Genomic DNA, 22,965 nt, shown 5'->3' with positions numbered 1-22,965 from the left:
AGTTCTGGGCTGATCCCTCACCTTCCTCATGACCATTGCCCCACGAGGTGAGATATTGCATGGAGCCCCAGACCGAGAGTGATTGACCTTCAACTTGAACTTCATCCATTTTCTAATAATTGCGCCAACAGTTGTTGCCTTCTCACCAAGCTGCTTGCCTATTGTCCTGTAGCCCATCCCAGCCTTGTGCAGGTCTACAATTGTATCCCTGATGTCCTTACACAGCTGTCTGGTCTTGGCCACTGTGGAGAGGTTGGAGTCTGTTTGATTGAGTGTGTGGACAGGTGTCTTTTATACAGGTAACGAGTTCAAACAGGTGCAGTTAATACAGGTAATGAGTGGAGAACAGGAAGGCTTCTTAAAGAAAAACTAGCAGGTCTGTGGGAGCCGGAATTCTTACTGGTTGGTAGGTGATCAAATACTTATGTCATGCAATAAAATGCAAATTAATTTCTTAAAAATCATACATTGTGATTTTCTGGATTTTTGTTTTAGATTCCGTCTCTCACAGTTGAAGTGTACCTATGATAAAAAATTACAGACCTCTACATGCTTTGTAAGTAGGAAAACCTGCAAAATCGGCAGTGTATCAAATACTTGTTCTCCCCACTGTATATGGCACTGTCACAGAGTCTACAGTAGATATATATGGCACTGTCACAGAGTCTACAGTAGATATATATGGCACTGTCACAGAGTCTACAGTAGATATATATGGCACTGTCACAGAGTCTACAGTAGATATATATGGCACTGTCACTGAGTCTACAGTAGATATATATGGCACTGTCACAGAGTCTACAGTAGATATATATGGCACTGTCACAGAGTCTACAGTAGATATATATGGCACTGTCACAGAGTCTACAGTAGATATATATGGCACTGTCACAGAGTCTACAGTAGATATATATGACACTGTTACTGAGTCTACAGTAGATATATATGTCACTGTCACTGAGTCTACAATAGATATGTACAGTACGCCCCTATACACTAACCACTAGGCTACCTGCTGCCCCTACACTCTAACCACTAGTCTACCTGCCGCCCCTACACTCTAACCACTAGTCTACCTGCCGCCCCTACACTCTAACCACTAGGCTACCTGCCGCCCCTACACTCTAACCACTAGGCTACCTGCCGCCCCTACACTCTAACCACTAGGCTACCTGCCGCCCCTACACTCTAACCACTAGTCTACCTGCCGCCCCTACACTCTAACAACTAGGCTACACTGCCGCCCCTACACTCTAACAACTAGGCTACCTGCCGCCCCTACACTCTAACCACTAGGTTACCTGCCACCCCTACACTCTAACCACTAGGCTACGCTGCCGCCCCTACACTCTAACCACTAGTCTACCTGCCGCCCCTACACTCTAACCACTAGGCTACCTGCCGCCCCTACACTCTAACAACTAGGCTACACTGCCGCCCCTACACTCTAACAACTAGGCTACCTGCCGCCCCTACACTCTAACCACTAGGCTACACTGCCGCCCCTACACTCTAACAACTAGGCTACCTGCCGCCCCTACACTCTAACCACTAGGCTACCTGCCGCCCCTACACTCTAACCACTAGGCTACCTGCCGCCCCTACACTCTAACCACTAGGCTACCTGCCGCCCCTACACACTAACCACTAGGCTACCTGCCGCCCCTACACTCTAACCACTAGGCTACCTGCTGCCCCTACACTCTAACAACTAGGCTACCTGCCGCCCCTACACTCTAACCACTAGGCTACCTGCCGCCCCTACACTCTAACCACTAGGCTACCTGCCGCCCCTACACTCTAACCACTAGGCTACCTGCCGCCCCTACACTCTAACCACTAGGCTACCTGCCGCCCCTACACTCTAACCACTAGGCTACCTGCCGCCCCTAAACTCTAACCACTAGGCTACCTGCCGCTCCTACACTCTAACCACTAGGCTACCTGCCGCACCTACACTCTAACCACTAGGCTACCTGCCGCCCCTACACTCTAACCACTAGGCTACCTGCTGCCCCTACACTCTAACCACTAGTCTACCTGCCGCCCCTACACTCTAACAACTAGGCTAAACTGCCGCCCCTACACTCTAACCACTAGGCTACCTGCCGCCCCTACACTCTAACCACTAGGCTACCTGCCACCCCTACACTCTAACCACTAGACTACCTGCCGCCCCTACACTCTAACCACTAGACTACCTGCCGCCCCTACACTCTAACCACTAGACTACCTGCCGCCCCTACACTCTAACCACTAGGCTACCTGCCGCCCCTACACTCTAACCACTAGGCTACGCTGCCGCCCCTACACTCTAACCACTAGGCTACGCTGCCGCCCCTACACTCTAACCACTAGGCTACTTGCCGCCCCACCACTCTAACCACTAGGCTACCTGCCGACCCTACACTCTAACCACTAGACTACCTGCCGTCCCGACACTCTAACCACTAGGCTACCTGCCGTCCCTACACTCTAACCAATAGGCTACCTGCCGCCCCTACACTCTAACCACTAGGTTACCTGCCGCCAATCTACACTCTAACCACTAGGCTACCTGCCGCCCCTACACTCTAACCACTAGGTTACCTGCCGCCCCTACAATCTAACCACTAGGCTACCTGCCGCCCCTACACTCTAACCACTAGGCTACGCTGCCACCCCCTTCTGTGGTATACAGAAGATAGCCCTATTTAGTAACAGACCAAGTCCATATTATGGCAAGAACAGCTCAAATAAGCAAAGAGAAATGACAGTCCATCATTACTTTAAGACATGAAGGTCAGTCAATCCGTAACATTTCAAGAACATTTCGAGTTTCGTTAAGCGCTATGATGAAACTGTCTCTCATGAGGACCGCCACAGGAAAGGAAGAGCCAGAGTTACCCCTGCTGAAGAGGATAAGTTCATTAGAGTTAACTGCACCTCAAATTGCAGCCCAAATAAATTCTTCACAGAGATCAAGTAACAGACACATCTCAACATGAACTGTTCAGAGGAGACTGTGTGAATCAGTCCTTCATGGTCGAATTACTGCAAAGAAACCACTACTAAAGGACACCAATAAGAAGAAGAGACTTGCTTGGGCCAAGAAACACGAGCAATGGACATTAGACAGGTGGAAATCTGTCCTTTGGACTAATGAATCAAGCAAACCAGCTTGATTGGTTTGCCTGACTGAATTCACCGTTTGTTGTCATATCCAAAGCCACTGAGTCTACAGTAAGTAGTGTTTCTGTGGAGCATCCTCCATGGAGCCAGAGTGTGGTTCACTCAGAGATCAATGTTATGTCAGGAGAGCGTTTGGTTTGCATGACTGAATTCACCTGTGACACATACGCATGTTGTCATATCCGATATGGACGGCTAAAACGATGGCAGCGTGAGGGAGAATGATGGCCTGATTATGTCTGGCTGATGCAATGTGATATGTAATTGGCCTACTTTAAACCAAACATTAATTCGGCACACCTGATTTAAGCTTTTATCACTCTTACGTACTTGTAGTATAATTGTATCACCATTTACGTAGTATGATTTTGCTTACAAATCTATGTAGTGCTCAATCAATGAATCAAATGTCTTTTTCAAAGCACTTTTTCCATCAGCAGTTGTCACACAGTCCTTTACAGATACCCAGCCTAAACCCCCAAAGAGCAAGCATTGAAGATACAGTGGCTTTATGAATGCTCCATGAGGCATTTATGAATGCTCTATGAAGCCTTTATGAATGCTCCATGAGTCCTTTATGAATGCTCTATGAAGCCTTTATGAATGCTCTATGAAGCCTTTATGAATGCTCTATGAAGCCTTTATGAATACTCTATGAAGCCTTTATGAATGCTCTATGAAGCCTTTATGAATGTTCTATGAAGCCTTTATGAATGCTCTATGAAGCCTTTATGAATGCTCTATGAAGCCTTTATGAATGCTCTATGAAGCCTGTACAGCTTGTTGCTTGTTTAAAGTGTGACCTACAGTACATAACATCTTTACACAGTAAAGCAGCTTAGATCATTAAACTCCTCTAGAGGTCATTCCTCTAGAGGTCATTCAGTTAAACAGTATAGCAGCTTAGATCAGTAAACTCCTCTAGAGGTCATTCCTCTAGAGGTCATTCAGTTAAACAGTATAGCATCTTAGATCATTAAACTCCTCTAGAGGTCATTCAGTTAAACAGTATAGCAGCTTAGATCATTAAACTCTTCTAGAGGTCATTCCTCTAGAGGTCATTCAGTTAAACAGTATAGCAGCTTAGATCAGTAAACTCCTCTAGAGGTCATTCAGTTGAACTGTACCAGTATCAAATTAAATCAAAATGAAATGCTTAATTATATTTACTAAATAAACTAAAGTAAATATAGATATATTTAAACGAACACAATAAAATAACAATAATGAGGCTATATACAGGGGGTACTGGTACAGAGTCAATGTGGAGGCTATATACAGGGGGTTCCGGTACAGAGTCAATGTGGAGGCTATATACAGGGGGTACTGGTACAGAGTCAATGTGGAGGCTATATACAGGGGGTTCCGGTACAGAGTCAATGTGGAGGCTATATACAGGGTGTTACGGTACAGAGTCAATGTGGAGGCTATATACAGGGGGTACCGGTACTGAGTCAGTGTGGAGGCTATATACAGGGGGTACCGGTACTGAGTCAGTGTGGAGGCTATATACAGGGGGTACCGGTACTGAGTCAGTGTGGAGGCTATATACAGGGGGTACCGGTACTGAGTCAGTGTGGAGGCTATATACAGGGGGTACCGGTACTGAGTCAGTGTGGAGGCTATATACAGGGTGTTACGGTACAGAGTCAATGTGGAGGCTATATACAGGGGGTACCAGTACAGAGTCAATGTGGAGGCTATATACAGGGGGTACTGGTACTGAGTCAGTGTGGAGGCTATATACAGGGGGTACCGGTACTGAGTCAGTGTGGAGGTTATATACAGGGGGTACCAGTACTGAGTCAGTGTGGAGGCTATATACAGGGGGTACTGGTACTGAGTCAGTGTGGAGGCTATATACAGGGGGTACCGGTACTGTACATAGTCCATCGGTAAATAGCCATTTCACCTACCTCATCCCCTTACTGTTTTTATTTATTTACTTTTCTGCTCTTTTGCACACCAGTATATCTACCTGCACATGACCATCTGATCATTTATCACTCCAGTGTTAATCTGCTAAATTGTAATTATTCGCCTACCTCCTCATGCCTTTTGCACACAATGTATATAGACTATTTTTTCCTACTGTGTTATTGACTTGTTAATTGTTTACTCCATGTGTAACTCTGTGTTGTCTGTTCACACTGCTATGCTTTATCTTGGCCAGGTCGCAGTTGTAAATGAGAACTTGTTCTCAACTGGCCTCCCTGGTTAAATAAAGGTGTTCTCAACTGGCCTACCTGGTTAAATAAAGGTGAAATAAAATTAAACTGAGTCAATGTGTGGGGTTAGAGGTCAGTCGAGGTAATTTGTACATGTAGGTAGGGGTAAAGTAACTATGCATAGATAATAGACAGCGAATAGCAGCAGTGTACAAACAAAGGGGGGAGGTGTCTGTCAATACAAACAGTCCAGGTAGCCATTTGATGAATTGTTCAGCAGTCTGATGGCTTGGGGGTAGAAGCTGTTCAGCAGTCTTATGGCTTGGGGGTAGAAGCTGTTCAGCAGTCTGATGGCTTGGGGGTAGAAGCTGTTCAGCAGTCTGATGGCTTGGGGGTAGAAGCTGTTCAGCAGTCTGATGGCTCGGGGGGTAGAAGCTGTTCAGCAGTCTGATGGCTTGGGGGTAGAAGCTGTTCAGCAGTCTGATGGCTTGGGGGTAGAAGCTGTTCAGCAGTCTGATGGCTTGGGGGTAGAAGCTGTTCAGCAGTCTGATGGCTCGGGGGTAGAAGCTGTTCAGCAGTCTGATGGCTTGGGGGTAGAAGCTGTTCAGCAGTCTGATGGCTTGGGGGTAGAAGCTGTTCAGCAGTCTGATGGCTCGGGGGGTAGAAGCTGTTCAGCAGTCTGATGGCTTGGGGGTAGAAGCTGTTCAGCAGTCTGATGGCTCGGGGGTAGAAGCTGTTCAGCAGTCTGATGGCTTGGGGGTAGAAGCTGTTCAGCAGTCTGATGGCTCGGGGGTAGAAGCTGTTCAGCAGTCTGATGGCTTGGGGGTAGAAGCTGTTCAGCAGTCTGATGGCTCGGGGGTAGAAGCTGTTCAGGAACCTTTTGGACCCAGACTTGGTACATTGGTACCGCTTGCCGTGTGGTAGCAGAGAGAACAGTCTATGACTTGGGTGACTTAAATTGTTTTGGCCTTCCTCTAACACCACCTGGTATAGAGGTCCTGGACGGCAGGGAGCTCAGCCCCAGTGATGTACAGGGCCGTGCGCACAACCCTCTGTAGTGCCTTACGGCCAGATGCCAAACAGTTGCCATACCAGGCCGTGATGCAACTGGTCAAGATACTCTCGATGGTGCAGCTGTAGAACGTTTTGAAGATCTGGGGACCCATGACAAATCTTTTTAGTCTCCCGAGAGGGAAAAGGAGTTGTTGTGCCCTCTTCACAACTTTCTTGGTGTGTTTGGACCATGATAGTTTTTTTGGTGATGTGGACACCAAGGAACTTGAAATTCTCGACCCGCTCCACTAGAGACCAGTCGATGTGAATTGGGTGTGTTTGGCCCTCCTTTTCCTGTAGTCCACGATCATCTCCTTTGTCTTGATCACGTTGAGGAGAGGTTGTTGTCGTGGCACCACACCGCCAGGGGGCTCTGACCTCCTTTCCTACAGGCTGTTTCATTGATGTCGGTGATCAGGCTTTTGTGTCGTCAGCAAACTTAATGATGGTGTTGGAGTCTTGCTTGGCCATGCAGTTGTGTGGAGAACAGGGAGTACAGGAGGGGACTGAGCACGCACCCCTGAGGGGCACCCGTGTTGAGGATCAGCGTGGCAGATGTGTTGTTGCCTATCTTCACCGCCTGGGGGCAGCCCGTGATGAGTTTTGAGGGCACTATGGTGTTGAACGCTGAGCTGTAGTGAATGAACAGCATTTTCACATAAGTGTTCCTTTTTGTCCAGGTGGGAAAGGGCAGTGTGGAGTGCGGTTGAGATTGCGTCATCTGTGGATCTGTTGGAGCGGTATGCAAATTGGAGTGGGTCTAGGGTTTCCGGCATGATGCTGTTGATGTGAGCCATGACCAGCCTTTCAAAGCACTTCATGGCCACCGACGTGAGTGCTACGGGGCGGTAGTCATTTAGCCAGGTTATCCAGACAAACAGAACAGGACAGTGAACAGAAGAGCAGACCGTTCTACATCAGGAGTGACAGATCAATAGCTCAGAGTTGTTCCTTCATGGCCACCGACGTGAGTGCTACGGGGCAGTAGTAATTTAGCCAGGTTCTCCAGACAAACAGAAGAGCAGACAGATCTATATCACGAGCGACAGATCAATAGCTCAGAGTTGTTCCTTCATGGCCACTGACGTGAGTGCTACGGGGCGGTAGTCATTTAGCCAGGTTATCCAGACAAACAGAAGAGCAGACAGATCAATAACTCATTATCTACTGTAGCCGTAGCCTATACATTCTACCATATTCCCTATATAGTGGCCTACTTTTGACCGAGGCCCATTGTCCTAAATGGTAGCCAATGGGTCCTGGTCGAACGTAGTACATTGATTGGGAATAGGGTGTAATTTGTGACTCAGAACTATGTTTGATCCTGTGAGAAGAACAGGGTCATAAATGATAGGCCTGTCTCTATTGATAGACAGACCTATCTCAACCATGTTGACGGGTGCCTTTAGTGTGTTCAAAAAGTATGTGGAATTAGAAATAGATGTTTCCATAGATGTAGATGTTTCCCTTTGTTTCCATAGAAATAGATGTTTCCATTTGTTTCCATGGAAATAGATGTTTCCATTTGTTTCCATGGAAATAGATGTTTCCATTTGTTTCCATGGAAATAGATGTTTCCATTTGTTTCCATGGAAATAGATGTTTCCATTTGTTTCCATGGAAATATATGTTTCCATTTGTTTCCATGGAAATAGATGTTTCCATTTGTTTCCATGGAAATAGATGTTTCCATTTGTTTCCATGGAAATAGATGTTCCCATTTGTTTCCATACAAATAGATGTTTCCATTTCCATTAGTCTACAAAATTATATCTAGAATCAGCTTCCTATTTCGCAAAAAAGCATCCTTCACTCATGCTGCCAAACATACCCTTGTAAAACTGACCATCCTACCGATCCTCGACTTCGGCGATGTCATTTACAAAATAGCCTCCAACACTCTACTCAGCAAATTGGATGCAGTCTATCACAGTGCCATCCGTTTTGTCACCAAAGCCCCATATACTACCCACCATTGCGACCTGTATGCTCTCGTAGGCTCGTCCTCGCTACAAATTTGTCGCCGAACCCACAGGTTCCAGGTCATCTATAAGTCTTTGCTAGGTAAAGCCCCGCCTTATCTCAGCTCACTGGTCACCATAGCAGCACCCACCCGTAGCACACGCTCCAGCAGGTATATTTCACTGGTCACCACCAAAGCCAATTCCTCTTTTGGCCACCTCTCCTTCCAGTTCTCTGCTGCCAATGACTGGAACAAATTGCAAAAATCACTGAAGCTGGAGACTCATATCTCCCTCACTAACTTTAAGCATCAGCTGTCAGAGCAGCTTACAGATCATTGCACCTGTACACAGCCCATCCGTAAACAGCCCATCTGTAAATAGCCTATCCAACTCCCTCATCCCCATATTATTGATTTATTTTCTCTCCTTTGCACTCCAGTATCTCTACTTGCACACTCATCTTCTGCACATCTGTCACTCCAGTGTTTACTTGCTACATTGTAATTACTTCACCACTACGGCCTATTTGTTGCCTTACCTCCCTAATCTTACCTCATTTGCACACACTGTCTATAGACTTTTCTATTGTATGATTGACTGTTCGCTTGTTTATTCCATGTGTAACTCTGTGTTGTTGTTTTTTGTCGCACTGCTTTACTTTATCTTGGCCACAGTTGTAAATGAGAACTTGTTCTCAACTGGCCGACCTGGTTAAATAAAGGTGAAATAACATACATAATAAAATGGCATGTAGCTCTTGTCGTCTTAGATTCCAAACATGATGTTTGGTCCACATCGTCTAGATAGTCCAACTCCTGCTACGGCTCTACTTCTCTTACATTTCAAAACCTGTTGCCTGGAGACATCTGATATCTCCACAGTGTGGTTAGAGATGAGATTAGTCTGTTGTATATGGTGCTCAGTGGTCACATGTCTCTATATAAAGTTACACTTCATGGCCTGACTGTTTTAGAGGCCAAAATATATGATAACAGTTTTTTTCCCGACCACTTTAGTTTACCAGGAACATCTCCTGGCCCTGGGAAAAATTCATGGTCTGGCCCATCAACCTGACCAATCATTCTGCCTGTACATCAAGGTGACACATTTAAATCAAACAAAACAGCACCACCGTCTGGTTGTAGCAGGTATTACACAACGGAAATCGGTTTGTTGTCTTCCTGTTTCTAGATGTGTGTCGCGGTATGAAGTTGATCGCATGCTATTGCACGGTCTATGGACAGTAACGGTTTATCTACATTGTGTCATGTCATGATTATTTATGCCCGCGGTAAATCACGGATCGCTACATCGACGTGGTGTTACATTGTTACTAAAATAACCGGACTTGCACGTGGTTGGTGCTACATTTCAAAGGCAACCAACTCACGAGGTGACGTTACTGTCCAGTAGTGCAACAACTTGAAATGATTGTCTGACATTCGCTCAGATATTGAGTGAAAGGATGCTGAGAACACTTTTAACAGCTGTCCGCGGTCCTGCGGTCTGCGTGGGTCGGTGTTTCAGCAGTGAAGTGAGTGGTGCAGATTCCACGTTACCCGGTTTCTCCTCTCCACCGTTCTCAACGGAGGCTTCACTCTATGTTCACGTGAGTATTAGTAGACTACTAACGTTATATTCAATCAGTTTATCTCTTTCTTCCATTCTGCCTCCCTCTTTCTGCTATCTATCCTTCTCGCAAAGGGCAATGAATGAATGAATGAGATCCGATTTCAACTAACACTTTGTCAATCCGTCACACACACACAGTGGCCATACTGTCTGAGGGGATGCGCCTACTGCAGAGGAGGCTGGTGGGAGGTGCTATAGGAGGATGGGCTCATTATTATGGCTGTAATGGATTCCAGGCTGTATCACAACCGGCCGTGATTGGGAGTCCCATAGGGCGGTGCACAACTGGCCCAGGGTCGTCTGGGTTTGGCCGGTGTAGGCCGTCGTTGTAAATAAGAATTTGTTTCTTAACTGACTTGCCTAGTTAAATAAAAGTTTTTTTTAAAAAATGGAATGGTGCCAAACACATGTTAACAACGTATTTGAATCAGTTCCATTGAGTCTCCAGCCATTACAACGAGCCTGTCCTCCTATAGCTCCTCCCACCAGCCTCCTATAGCTCCTCCCACCAGCCTCCAGATGCTCCTACTGTAACAACAAGTACATCCCTGACACTAACCCTGATCCTCTCCTGTTCACAGTGGCCTTACAGTCTGAAGAGATGCTCCTACTGTAACTTCAACAAGTACATCCCTGACACTAACCCTGACCCTCTCCTGTTCACAGTGGCCTTACTGTCTGAAGAGATGCTCCTACTGTAACTTCAACAAGTACATCCCTGACACTAACCCTGATCCTCTCCTGTTCACAGTGGCCTTACTGTCTGAAGAGATGCTCCTACTGTAACTTCAACAAGTACATCCCTGACACTAACCCTGATCCTCTCCTGTTCACAGTGGCCTTACTGTCTGAAGAGATGCTCCTACTGTAACAACAAGTACATCCCTGACACTAACCCTGACCCTCTCCTGTTCACAGTGGCCTTACTGTCTGAAGAGATGCTCCTACTGTAACTTCAACAAGTACATCCCTGACACTAACCCTGACCCTCTCCTGTTCACAGTGGCCTTACTGTCTGAAGAGATGCTCCTACTGTAACTTCAACAAGTACATCCCTGACACTAACCCTGACCCTCTCCTGTTCACAGTGGCCTTCCTGTCTGAAGAGATGCTCCTACTGTAACTTCAACAAGTACATCCCTGACACTAACCCTGACCCTCTCCTGTTCACAGTGGCCTTACTGTCTGAAGAGATGCTCCTACTGTAACTTCAACAAGTACATCCCTGACACTAACCCTGATCCTCTCCTGTTCACAGTGGCCTTACTGTCTGAAGAGATGCTCCTACTGTAACTTCAACAAGTACATCCCTGACACTAACCCTGACCCTCTCCTGTTCACAGTGGCCTTCCTGTCTGAAGAGATGCTCCTACTGTAACTCCAACATGACATCCCTGACACTAACCCTGATCCTCTCCTGTTCACAGTGGCCTTACTGTCTGAAGAGATGCTCCTACTGTAACTCCAACATGACATCCCTGACACTAACCCTGACCCTCTCCTGTTCACAGTGGCCTTACTGTCTGAAGAGATGCTCCTACTGTAACTTCAACAAGTACATCCCTGACACTAACCCTGACCCTCTCCTGTTCACAGTGGCCTTACTGTCTGAAGAGATGCTCCTACTGTAACTTCAACAAGTACATCCCTGACACTAACCCTGACCCTCTCCTGTTCACAGTGGCCTTCCTGTCTGAAGAGATGCTCCTACTGTAACTTCAACAAGTACATCCCTGACACTAACCCTGACCCTCTCCTGTTCACAGTGGCCTTACTGTCTGAAGAGATGCTCCTACTGTAACTTCAACAAGTACATCCCTGACACTAACCCTGACCCTCTCCTGTTCACAGTGGCCTTACTGTCTGAAGAGATGCTCCTACTGTAACTTCAACAAGTACATCCCTGACACTAACCCTGACCCTCTCCTGTTCACAGTGGCCTTACTGTCTGAAGAGATGCTCCTACTGTAACTTCAACAAGTACATCCCTCGCTCTGACAACCAGGATGTCATGTTGGAGTGTCTCCAGCAGGAGACGGAGACCTTACTAAAGCTCAGCCAGGTGTCCCGGTAGGTTTACCGTCTAAATTCAACCCTCCTCTGTGGGTCATCGCCTTTAGCTTTAGTGTCTCCATGGGAACATCTGAAATGGCACACTATTCCCTAAACAGTGCACTATTTCCAGAGTGCCTGAGGCTGACTATGGAGGGAACAGGGGGCCATTTTCAGACTGCTCCTCCACCTCCTGGAGTTCAACTCAAGACAATAGTCTTTGCACTTTTCTTCTTTCTATTTTAACATCTTTGTCTCTCTCTCTGTCTCTGTCTCTGTCTCTGTCTCTGTCTCTCCCTCTCTCTGTCTCTCTCTGTCTCTCTCTGTCTCTCTCTCTCTCTCTCTCTGTCTCTGTCTCTGTCTCTGTCTCTCTCTCTGTCTCTCTCTCTGTCTCTCTCTCTGTCTCTCTCTGTCTCTCTCTGTCTCTGTCTGTCTCTGTCTCTGTCTCTGTCTCTCTCTCTCTCTCTCTCTCTCTTTCTCTCTCTCCATGTCTCTGTCTCTCCATGTCTCTGTCTCTCTCTCTCTCTCTCTCTCCATGTCTCCCTCTCTTTCTCCGTCTCTGTCTTTGTCTCTCTCTCTCTGTCTCTGTCTCTCTCTGTCTCTGTCTCTCTCTCTTTCTCCATGTCTCTCTCTCTCTCTCTCTCCATGTCTCCCTCCCTCTCTGTCTCTGTCTGTCTCTCTCTCTGTCTCTCTCTGTCTCTCTCTGTCTCTCTCTCTCCTTCAGGATCACCTCTGTGTTTTTTGGAGGCGGGACTCCCAGCCTGGCCCGCCCCTCCACTATCGCTGCGGTCCTAGAGACGGTTGCCAGGCACGCTGGACTATCAGAGGAGGCGGAGGTCACTCTGGAGGTCAACCCCACCCCCGTAGGAAGCTCTAAGTTGGAGGACTTCCTCCATGCTGGCGTCAACCGTTTTTCCATCGGGGTGCAGGTGAGATTAAGGCTGGTGTTCAGTCAGTTGCACACAGTAGATTTCCAGAAAGCGTTCTCAGTGGAAGTAGAAGTACGTCCTACTACTGTACACCCCCCTGGGCTATAAGAGTAATGGGAACGGTTAGGTGGAGACGAGCAACCCTTTCCCATAAAACCTTTTCTGCTACGGAAACTGAAACAACAGAAAACATTATTACTGGTGGAAAGGGAGGAAGGAGAGGAGTCGTCCCTGGAGGATAAGAGTGTGATGCAACACAGGCAGTCACTGATCACTAGCTCTGTTCTGAACAGTCAGTCACTGATCACTAGCTCTGTTCTGAACAGTCAGTCACTGATCACTAGCTCTGTTCTGAACAGTCAGTCACTGATCACTAGCTCTGTTCTGAACAGTCAGTCACTGATCACTAGCTCTGTTCTGAACAGTCAGTCACTGATCACTAGCTTTGTTCTGAACAGTCCATACCTGATCACTAGCTTTGTTTTGAACAGTCAGTCACTGATCACTAGCTCTGTTCTGAACAGTCAGTCACTGATCACTAGCTCTGTTCTGAACAGGTAGTCACTGATCACTAGCTCTGTTCTGAACAGTCAGTCACTGATCACTAGCTTTGTTCTGAACAGTCAGTACCTGATCACTAGCTTTGTTCTGAACAGGTAGTCACTGATCACTAGCTCTGTTCTGAACAGTCAGTCACTGATCACTAGCTCTGTTCTGAACAGTCAGTCACTGATCACTAGCTCTGTTCTGAACAGGCAGTCACTGATCACTAGCTTTGTTCTGAACAGTCAGTACCTGATCACTAGCTTTGTTCTGAACAGTCAGTCACTGATCACTAGCTTTGTTCTGAACAGTCAGTCACTGATCACTAGCTCTGTTCTGAACAGTCAGTCACTGATCACTAGCTCTGTTCTGAACAGTCAGTCACTGATCACTAGCTCTGTTCTGAACAGTCAGTCACTGATCACTAGCTCTGTTCTGAACAGTCAGTCACTGATCACTAGCTCTGTTCTGAACAGGTAGTCACTGATCACTAGCTTTGTTCTGAACAGTCAGTCACTGATCACTAGCTTTGTTCTGAACAGTCAGTCACTGATCACTAGCTTTGTTCTGAACAGTCAGTCACTGATCACTAGCTCTGTTCTGAACAGGTAGTCACTGATCACTAGCTTTGTTCTGAACAGGTAGTCACTGATCACTAGCTCTGTTCTGAACAGTCAGTCACTGATCACTAGCTCTGTTCTGAACAGGTAGTCACTGATCACTAGCTTTGTTCTGAACAGTCAGTCACTGATCACTAGCTTTGTTCTGAACAGGTAGTCACTGATCACTAGCTCTGTTCTGAACAGTCAGTCACTGATCACTAGCTTTGTTCTGAACAGTCAGTACCTGATCACTAGCTTTGTTCTGAACAGGTAGTCACTGATCACTAGCTTTGTTCTGAACAGTCAGTCACTGATCACTAGCTTTGTTCTGAGAATCAATTGTCCTTTTCCTATGTGGAGCTGGTCAGGGAGCTGGTTGGGGAGCAGGTCAGGGAGCTGGTCGGGGAGCAGGTCAGGGGGCTGGTTGGGGAGCAGGTCAGGGGCTGGTTGGGGAGCAGGTCAGGGAGCTGGTCGGGGAGCAGGTCAGGGAGCAGGTCGGGGAGCAGGTCAGGGAGCTGGTCGGGGAGCTGGTCGGGGAGCAGGTCAGGGGGCTGGTCGGGGAGCAGGTCAGGGAGCTGGTCGGGGAGCTGGTCGGGGAGCAGGTCAGGGAGCAGGTCAGGGAGCTGGTCGGGGAGCAGGTCAGGGAGCTGGTCGGGGAGCAGGTCAGGGAGCAGGTCAGGGAGCTGATCGGGGAGCAGGTCGGGGAGCTGGTCGGGGAGCAGGTCGGGGAGCTGGTCGGGGAGCAGGTCAGGGAGCTGGTCGGGGAGCAGGTCGGGGAGCTGGTCGGGGAGCAGGTCAGGGAGCTGGTCGGGGAGCAGGTCAGGGAGCTGGTCGGGGAGCAGGTCAGGGAGCTGGTCGGGGAGCTGGTCGGAGAGCAGGTCGGGGAGCAGGTCGGGGAGCAGGTCAGGGAGCTGGTCGGGGAGTAGGTCGGGGAGCAGGTCGGGGAGTAGGTCGGGGAGCAGGTCAGGGAGCTGGTCGGGGAGCAGGTCGGGGAGCTGGTCGGGGAGCTGGTCGGGGAGCAGGTCGGGGAGCAGGTCGGGGAGCTGGTCGGGGAGCAGGTCAGGGGGCTGGTCGGGGAGCAGGTCAGGGAGCTGGTCGGGGAGCTGAAGGAGACACTAACATGTCTCATATGTCTGCTTCTTTTCAAACAGTCTCTCCGGGACGACGACCTGAAGGTTCTGGGGAGAGACCATAACTCCCAGCATGCTTTGCAGACCGTAGCGGAGGCTCGGAGGCTCTGCCCGGGGAGGGTGTCTGTCGACGTCATGTTCGGACGCCCTGGTCAGAGCGTTGCATCCTGGGAGTTGGAGTTGGATGAGCTGCTGTCGGTGTGTGATGACCATGTCTCCCTGTACCAGCTGACCCTGGAGAGAGGCATGTCTTTTCTTCCCAACACTGATCGTTTTTGTGCGTGGGTATTTAGAAGTTGAATTGACAGGTACAGATGAGATGGGGGTGATGGAGGAGAGGACTACAGGAGAGACAGTAGCAGGAACACCACCACTACACTGCCCCCAGCAGACTGAATTTCCAGACATATTGAAGGTTTTAGTTGCAGTGACTGTGATATGTGGTTGTTTCTACTTACTGTAGTTGAATTAGTAGCTGTAGTGATTGACAGGTAATAGGTATCCAAATGAATATATGACCTGACTGTAAGTCACTCTGGATCAGAGATTCTGCTGCTAAATGACTCCAATGTTAACACGACAACTGCAGGCACACAGCTGTTCAGACAGGTCCAGAAAGGCCAACTGAGCGTGCCCAGTGATGACATCACAACTGTCATGTATGACTCTGCCAGGAGGATTCTTCAGAAGAGAGGCTATCTGCAGTACGAGGTGTCCAACTTTGCCAGAAATGTAAGTTCTACTCTCTTTCTCTGTGTGTGGGTGTGTGTCCTTGTGTCTGTCCTACCACTGTGCTATAGTAGAATTTAATTTAGTAGAAACCCCTGCAGTATAAATACATTGAGTAGAAAACCCTCCTGTAGAAATACATTGAGTAGAAAACCCTGCTGTAGAAATACATTGAGTAGAAAACCCTGCTGTAGAAATACATTGAGTAGAAAACCCTGCTGTAGAAATACATTGAGTAGAAAACCCTGCTGTAGAAATACATTGAGTAGAAAACCCTCCTGTAGAAATACATTGAGTAGAAAACCCTGCTGTAGAAATACATTAAGTAGAAATACATTGAGTAGAAAACCCTCCTGTAGAAATACATTGAGTAGAAATACATTGAGTAGAAAACCCTGCTGTAGAAATACATTGAGTAGAAAACCCTGCTGTAGAAATACATTGAGTAGAAAACCCTGCAGTAGAAATACATTGAGTAGAAAACCCTCCTGTAGAAATACATTGAGTAGAAAACCCTGCTGTAGAAATACATTGAGTACAAAACCCTGCTGTAGAAATACATTAAGTACAAAACCCTGCTGTAGAAATACATTGAGTAGAAAACCCTGCTGTAGAAACACATTGAGTAGAAAACCCTGCTGTAGAAACACATTGAGTAGAAAACCCTGCTGTAGAAATACATTGAGTAGAAAACCCTGCTGTAGAAATACATTGAGTAGAAAACCCTGCTGTAGAAATACATTGAGTAGAAAACCCTGCTGTAGAAATACATTGAGTACAAAACCCTGCTGTAGAAATACATTGAGTAGAAAACCCTGCAGTAGAAATACATTGAGTAGAAATCCCTGCTGTAGAAATACATTGAGTAGAAAACCCTGCTGTAGAAATACATTGAGTAGAAAACCCTGCTGTAGAAATACATTGAGTAGAAAACCCTGCTGTAGAAATACATTGAGTAGAAAACCCTGCAGTAGAAATACATTGAGTAGAAAACCCTCCTGTAGAAATACATTGAGTAGAAATACATTGAGTAGAAACCCCTGCAGTAGAAATACATTGAGTAGAAACCCCTGCAGTAGAAATACATTGAGTAGAAAACCCTGCTGTAGAAATACATTGAGTAGAAAACCCTGCTGTAGAAATACATTGAGTAGAAAACCCTCCTGTAGAAATACATTGAGTAGAAATACATTGAGTAGAAACCCCTGCAGTAGAAATACATTGAGTAGAAAACCCTGCTGTAGAAATACATTGAGTAGAAAACCCTCCTGTAGAAATACATTGAGTAGAAATACATTGAGTAGAAACCCCTGCAGTAGAAATACATTGAGTAGAAAACCCTGCTGTAGAAATACATTGAGTAGAAATACATTGAGTAGAAACCCCTGCAGTAGAAATACATTGAGTAGAAAACCCTGCTGTAGAAACACATTGAGTAGAAAACCCTGCTGTAGAAACACATTGAGTAGAAAACCCTGCTGTAGAAATACATTGAGTAGAAAACCCTGCTGTAGAAATACAATGAGTAGAAAACCCTGCTGTAGAAATACATTGAGTAGAAAACCCTGCTGTAGAAATACATTGAGTAGAAAACCCTGCTGTAGAAATACATTGAGTAGAAAACCCTGCAGTAGAAATACATTGAGTAGAAAACCCTGCTGTAGAAATACATTGAGTACAAAACCCTGCTGTAGAAATACATTAAGTACAAAACCCTGCTGTAGAAATACATTGAGTAGAAAACCCTGCTGTAGAAACACATTGAGTAGAAAACCCTGCTGTAGAAATACATTGAGTAGAAAACCCTGCTGTAGAAATACATTGAGTAGAAAACCCTGCAGTAGAAATACATTGAGTAGAAAACCCTCCTGTAGAAATACATTGAGTAGAAATACATTGAGTAGAAACCCCTGCAGTAGAAATACATTGAGTAGAAAACCCTGCTGTAGAAATACATTGAGTAGAAATACATTGAGTAGAAACCCCTGCAGTAGAAATACATTGAGTAGAAAACCCTGCTGTAGAAATACATTGAGTAGAAAACCCTGCAGTATAAATACATTGAGTAGAAAACCCTGCTGTAGAAATACATTGAGTAGAAAACCCTCCTGTAGAAATACATTGAGTAGAAATACATTGAGTAGAAACCCCTGCAGTAGAAATACATTGAGTAGAAAACCCTGCTGTAGAAATACATTGAGTAGAAATACATTGAGTAGAAACCCCTGCAGTAGAAATACATTGAGTAGAAAACCCTGCTGTAGAAATACATTGAGTTGAAAACCCTGCTGTAGAAATACATTGAGTAGAAAACCCTGCTGTAGAAATACATTGAGTAGAAAACCCTGCTGTAGAAATACATTGAGTAGAAACCCCTGCTGTAGAAATACATTGAGTAGAAAACCCTCCTGTAGAAATACATTGAGTAGAAAACCCTCCTGTAGAAATACATTGAGTACAAAACCCTGCAGTAGAAATACATTGAGTAGAAAACCCTGCTGTAGAAACACCAGGCTATTCTCTGTGCTGTATTGGTTGTCATATCTATTGAATATGAATATTACCTGCTTAGAGTCAACACACCTGTAATATACCTTGTGTATTTTCTGTCTGTTTTGAAGGATGCCATCAGCCAACACAATATGAGCTACTGGAAGGCCAGTCAGTACCTTGGAGTGGGCCCAGGTGAGTTAATAGTGCTTTATGAATGCTCTATAACACCTTTATGAATGCTCTATAAAGACTTTATGAATGCTCTATAAAGACTTTATGAATGCTCTATAAAGACTTTATGAATGCTCTATAAAGACTTTCTGAATGCTCTGTAACACCATTATGAATGATCTATAAAGACTTTATGAATGCTCTATAAAGACTTTCTGAATGCTCTAACACCGTTATGAATGCTCTATAAAGACTTTCTGAATGCTCTGTAACACCATTATGAATGCTCTATAAAGACTTTATGAATGCTCTAACACCATTATGAATGCTCTATAAAGACTTTATGAATGCTCTGTAAAGACTTTATGAATGCTCTATAAAGACTTTATGAATGCTCTGTAAAGACTTTATGAATGCTCTATAAAGTTTCATCTGTGGTTGTTTATTTGAAGTGGGACTCTTCTGTCTGCCAGGTGCCCATGGTCGCTTCGTCCCCTGTGGAGAGGGGGATGTGTGTCGAGAGGCCCGTACCCAGACTCTGGAGCCTGATGTCTGGTTGAGAGAGGTGCAGCAGAGGAGTCACGGGACTCGACGCAGGATACCCCTCACCCACCTGGGACTGTGAGTCCACTTCTTTCCGCTTCAGGCTGTTTACCTGCAGAGTTCACACCGTGCTGCTCATTAAAGGGATAGTCCACTTCAGAATAAAACTCCTGTCAATTTGTTAATAATCTAGGATCTCTGAGTGGGTAAGATAACTATTTTCACCATTGATTTGACTTCTAAGTGGTCCGTCTGTGCAAACAGAAAATCGTGTCGTGCCACGTCATCGCGATAAGGTTCTCGTCCCTGTCAATAGGGGAATAACAAACCTATCACATTTCATAATGCTTTTTAAAAAAATCAGTAAGTGCACTCCCCATATCAGCCAATAGAAGGTGTGGACAGACGGGTTGACTGTGAGTCAGCTGTTCTACTGTCTGCTCTTTAGACTGTGTTCACCTGCAGAGTTCATTCGGTGCTGACCTACATCCAATAATACTCCAGACTCACTCATAGCATGGGATTCTACGCTACAGAAACAGGAAATCCTGCCCTATGGGCCGTTCTGCCTCGGACAGGGCTTCCTGTCTCGCAGCATGGCAGATGATATACTGTAGCAACCTGTTAACTTTATTCATCTGATTGCAGATTGGAGGAAGTGTTGGTCATGGGACTGCGTTTGATTGACGGCGTCACTCACCAGGTAATCTAGATTAACCCAGAATACTGACGGCATCACTCACCAGGTAATCTAGATTAACCCACAATACTGACGGCATCACTCACCAGGTAATCTAGATTAACCCAGAATACTGATGGCATCACTCACCAGGTAATCTAGGCTAAACCCAGAATACTGATGGCATCATTCACCAGGTAATCTCGGTTAACCCAGAATACTGACGGCATCACTCACCAGGTAATCTCGGTTAACCCAGAATACTGACGGCATCACTCACCAGGTAATCTCGGTTAACCCAGAACCAAAAGTCTCACATCATTTGGTCAGATTATGTTTACATTGTCTGTCCACATACTATACAGTATATATATACACACTATATGCTATACCAAGATGAGGTTTCAGCTGTTTCTAGATTCATTGTTTGCATCAATAGGGGCCATCCGTGATTAAAGCATTTTTTTTTAACCTGATGTGTTCAGTATTTGTATGTTCCACACCATTGTTCTGATTCACCTTACTTCCTGTCTACATCTGTCTTTGTCTCTGATTCACCTTACTTCCTGTCTACATCTGTCTTTGTCTTTGATTCACCTTACTTCCTGCCTACATATGTCTTTGTCTCTGATTCACCTTACTTCCTGTCTACATCTGTCTTTGTCTCTGATTCCCTTTACCTCCTGTCTACATCTGTCTTTGTGTCTGATTCACCTTAGTTCCTGTCTACATCTGTCTTTGTCTCCGATTCACCTTACTTCCTGTCTACATCTGTCTCTGTCTCTGATTCACCTTACTTCCTGTCTACATCTGTCTCTGATTCATTTTATTTCTGTGGCAGCATTGGCAGTTGTTCAGTCCCAGGGCAGATCTTTACCAGATTCTCAGCTCATCCTCTGAAGTACAAGACCTTCAACAGACAGGCCTCCTAATCCTGGATGACAGGTAACTCAGACCTTCAACAGACAGGTCTTATAATCCTGGATGACAGGTAACCCAGACCTTCAACACAGGTCTTATAATCCTGGATGACAGGTAACCCAGACCTTCAACAGACAGGTCTTATAATCCTGGATGACAAGTAACCCAGACCTTCAACAGACAGGCTTCCTAATCCTGGATGGCAGGTAACCCAGACCTTCAACAGACAGGCTTCCTAATCCTGGCTGACAGGTAACCCAGACCTTCAACAGACAGGTCTTCTAATCCTGGATGACAGGCAACCCAGACCTTCAACAGACAGGCCTCCTAATCCTGGCTGACAGGTAACCCAGACCTTCAACAGACAGGTCTTGTAATCCTGGATGACAGGTAATCCAGACCTTCAACAGACAGGCTTCCTAATCCTGGCTGACAGGTAACCCAGATCTTCAACAGACAGGCCTCCTAATCCTGGATGACAGGTAACCCAGACCTTCAACAGACAGGCCTCCTAATCCTGGATGACAGGTAACCCAGACCTTCAACAGACAGGTTTTATAATCCTGGATGACAGGTAACCCAGACCTCCAACAGACAGGTTTTATAATCCTGGATGACAGGTAACCCAGACCTTCAACAGACAGGTTTTATAATCCTGGATGACAGGTAACCCAGACCTTCAACAGACAGGTTTTATAATCCTGGATGACAGGTAACCCAGACCTTCAACAGACAGGCCTCCTAATCCTGGATGACAGGTAACCCAGACCTTCAACAGACAGGCCTCCTAATCCTGGATGACAGGTAACCCAGACCTTCAACAGACAGGTCTTGTAATCCTGGATGACAGGTAACCCAGACCTTCAACAGACAGGCCTCCTAATCCTGGTTGACAGGTAACCCAGACCTTCAACAGACAGGTCTTGTAATCCTGGATGACAGGTAACCCAGACCTTCAACAGACAGGTCTTATAATCCTGGATGACAGGTAACCCAGACCTTCAACAGACAGGTCTTGTAATCCTGGATGACAGGTAACCCAGACCTTCAACAGACAGGTCTTGTAATCCTGGATGACAGGTAACCCAGACCTTCAACAGACAGGTCTTGTAATCCTGGATGACAGGTAACCCAGAACTTCAACAGACAGGTCTTATAATCCTGGATGACAGGTAACCCAGACCTTCAACAGACAGGTCTTGTAATCCTGGATGACAGGTAACCCAGAACTTCAACAGACAGGTCTTATAATCCTGGATGACAGGTAACCCAGACCTTCAACAGACAGGTCTTGTAATCCTGGATGACAGGTAACCCAGACCTTCAACAGACAGGTTTTATAATCCTGGATGACAGGTAACCCAGACCTTCAACAGACAGGTTTTATAATCCTGGATGACAGGTAACCCAGACCTTCAACAGACAGTTCTTCTAAGCCTTATAACTTGTGTTTTTTTTTAAAGTGGGACCCAGTAGTTGTATCTCCGTGTCTGTATGAGTCTATTTGAACCAGCTGTGAGGTGAGGTGGGACTGAGTCCGGGAAACACTGACGAGCCCTTTTGTCTTGTGTGTAGGGGTCTGCGGTGCTCGTGGCAGGGCCTGGCCTTACTGGACAGCATGTTACCCACTCTGCTGCTGCTGCTGGATAACTACATCACCCAGGGGCTCCAGGAGCAGCAGGCCAGGGGCCCCATAGGAGACCAGAGACATGGAGGACAGAGGGTCTCCAAGCCTGGCTGACAGACAGGGGAGACTGACCCGGAGACTGACCCGGAGACTGAGCCCGAGACTGACCCGGAGACTGAGCCCGAGACTGACCCGGAGACTGAGACTGAGACTGACCCGGAGACTGAGACGGACCCGGAGACTGAGACGGACCCGGAGACTGAGACGGACCCGGAGACTGAGATGGACCCGGAGACTGAGACGGACCCGGAGACTGAGACTGACCCGGAGACTGAGACTGAGCCGGAGACTGACCCGGCAGCCACTATGAAGTGTAGCTACTGGTCTAATCGACCATCAACACTGATGAAGTAGATTAGCTGCAGTAAGATGACGTCACCGTGTTCTGATCAGTGACAGGTTAGACGGGCCTGAGATGCTGTTAAAGCTCTGTACTTTACAGTTTAACAGGATGCTGTCGGGACTCGGGAATGGTTCTCCACACCATGTCTTCTATGA

At 46.4% G+C, this 22,965-nt stretch overlaps 1 protein-coding gene across 1 annotated transcript; it reads left to right on the top strand.

Annotated features, from left to right (window-relative positions):
• Nucleotides 1-9,518: 9,518 nt before the first annotated feature.
• Nucleotides 9,519-22,604, top strand: LOC110538856 (radical S-adenosyl methionine domain-containing protein 1, mitochondrial). The gene is made up of 10 exons (XM_036941982.1): nucleotides 9,519-9,965; nucleotides 11,925-12,058; nucleotides 12,765-12,969; nucleotides 15,266-15,488; nucleotides 15,834-15,976; nucleotides 18,595-18,658; nucleotides 19,111-19,258; nucleotides 19,829-19,883; nucleotides 20,701-20,804; nucleotides 22,356-22,604. The coding sequence occupies exons 1-10, from the start codon at nucleotides 9,822-9,824 to the stop codon at nucleotides 22,519-22,521; spliced, it is 1,386 nt and encodes a 461-aa protein (XP_036797877.1). The 5' UTR covers nucleotides 9,519-9,821; the 3' UTR covers nucleotides 22,522-22,604.
• Nucleotides 22,605-22,965: the final 361 nt, after the last annotated feature.

This window comes from Oncorhynchus mykiss, chromosome 13 (genome assembly GCF_013265735.2).
Source record: "Oncorhynchus mykiss isolate Arlee chromosome 13, USDA_OmykA_1.1, whole genome shotgun sequence".
NCBI lineage: Eukaryota > Metazoa > Chordata > Actinopteri > Salmoniformes > Salmonidae > Oncorhynchus > Oncorhynchus mykiss.
The sequence above is the reverse complement of the archived record's forward strand: the minus strand, read 5'-3'. Positions and strand labels throughout refer to the sequence as shown.

Bases quoted from the DNA above. Each gene is read 5' to 3' on its own strand.
- LOC110538856 (XM_036941982.1), top strand. From the start codon at position 9,822: ATGCTGAGAACACTTTTAACAGCTGTCCGCGGTCCTGCGGTCTGCGTG. The intron at 15,977-18,594 runs GTAAGTTCTACT...TCTGTTTTGAAG, and splicing joins TGTCCAACTTTGCCAGAAAT to GATGCCATCAGCCAACACAA. The intron at 20,805-22,355 runs GTAACTCAGACC...TCTTGTGTGTAG, and splicing joins CTCCTAATCCTGGATGACAG to GGGTCTGCGGTGCTCGTGGC.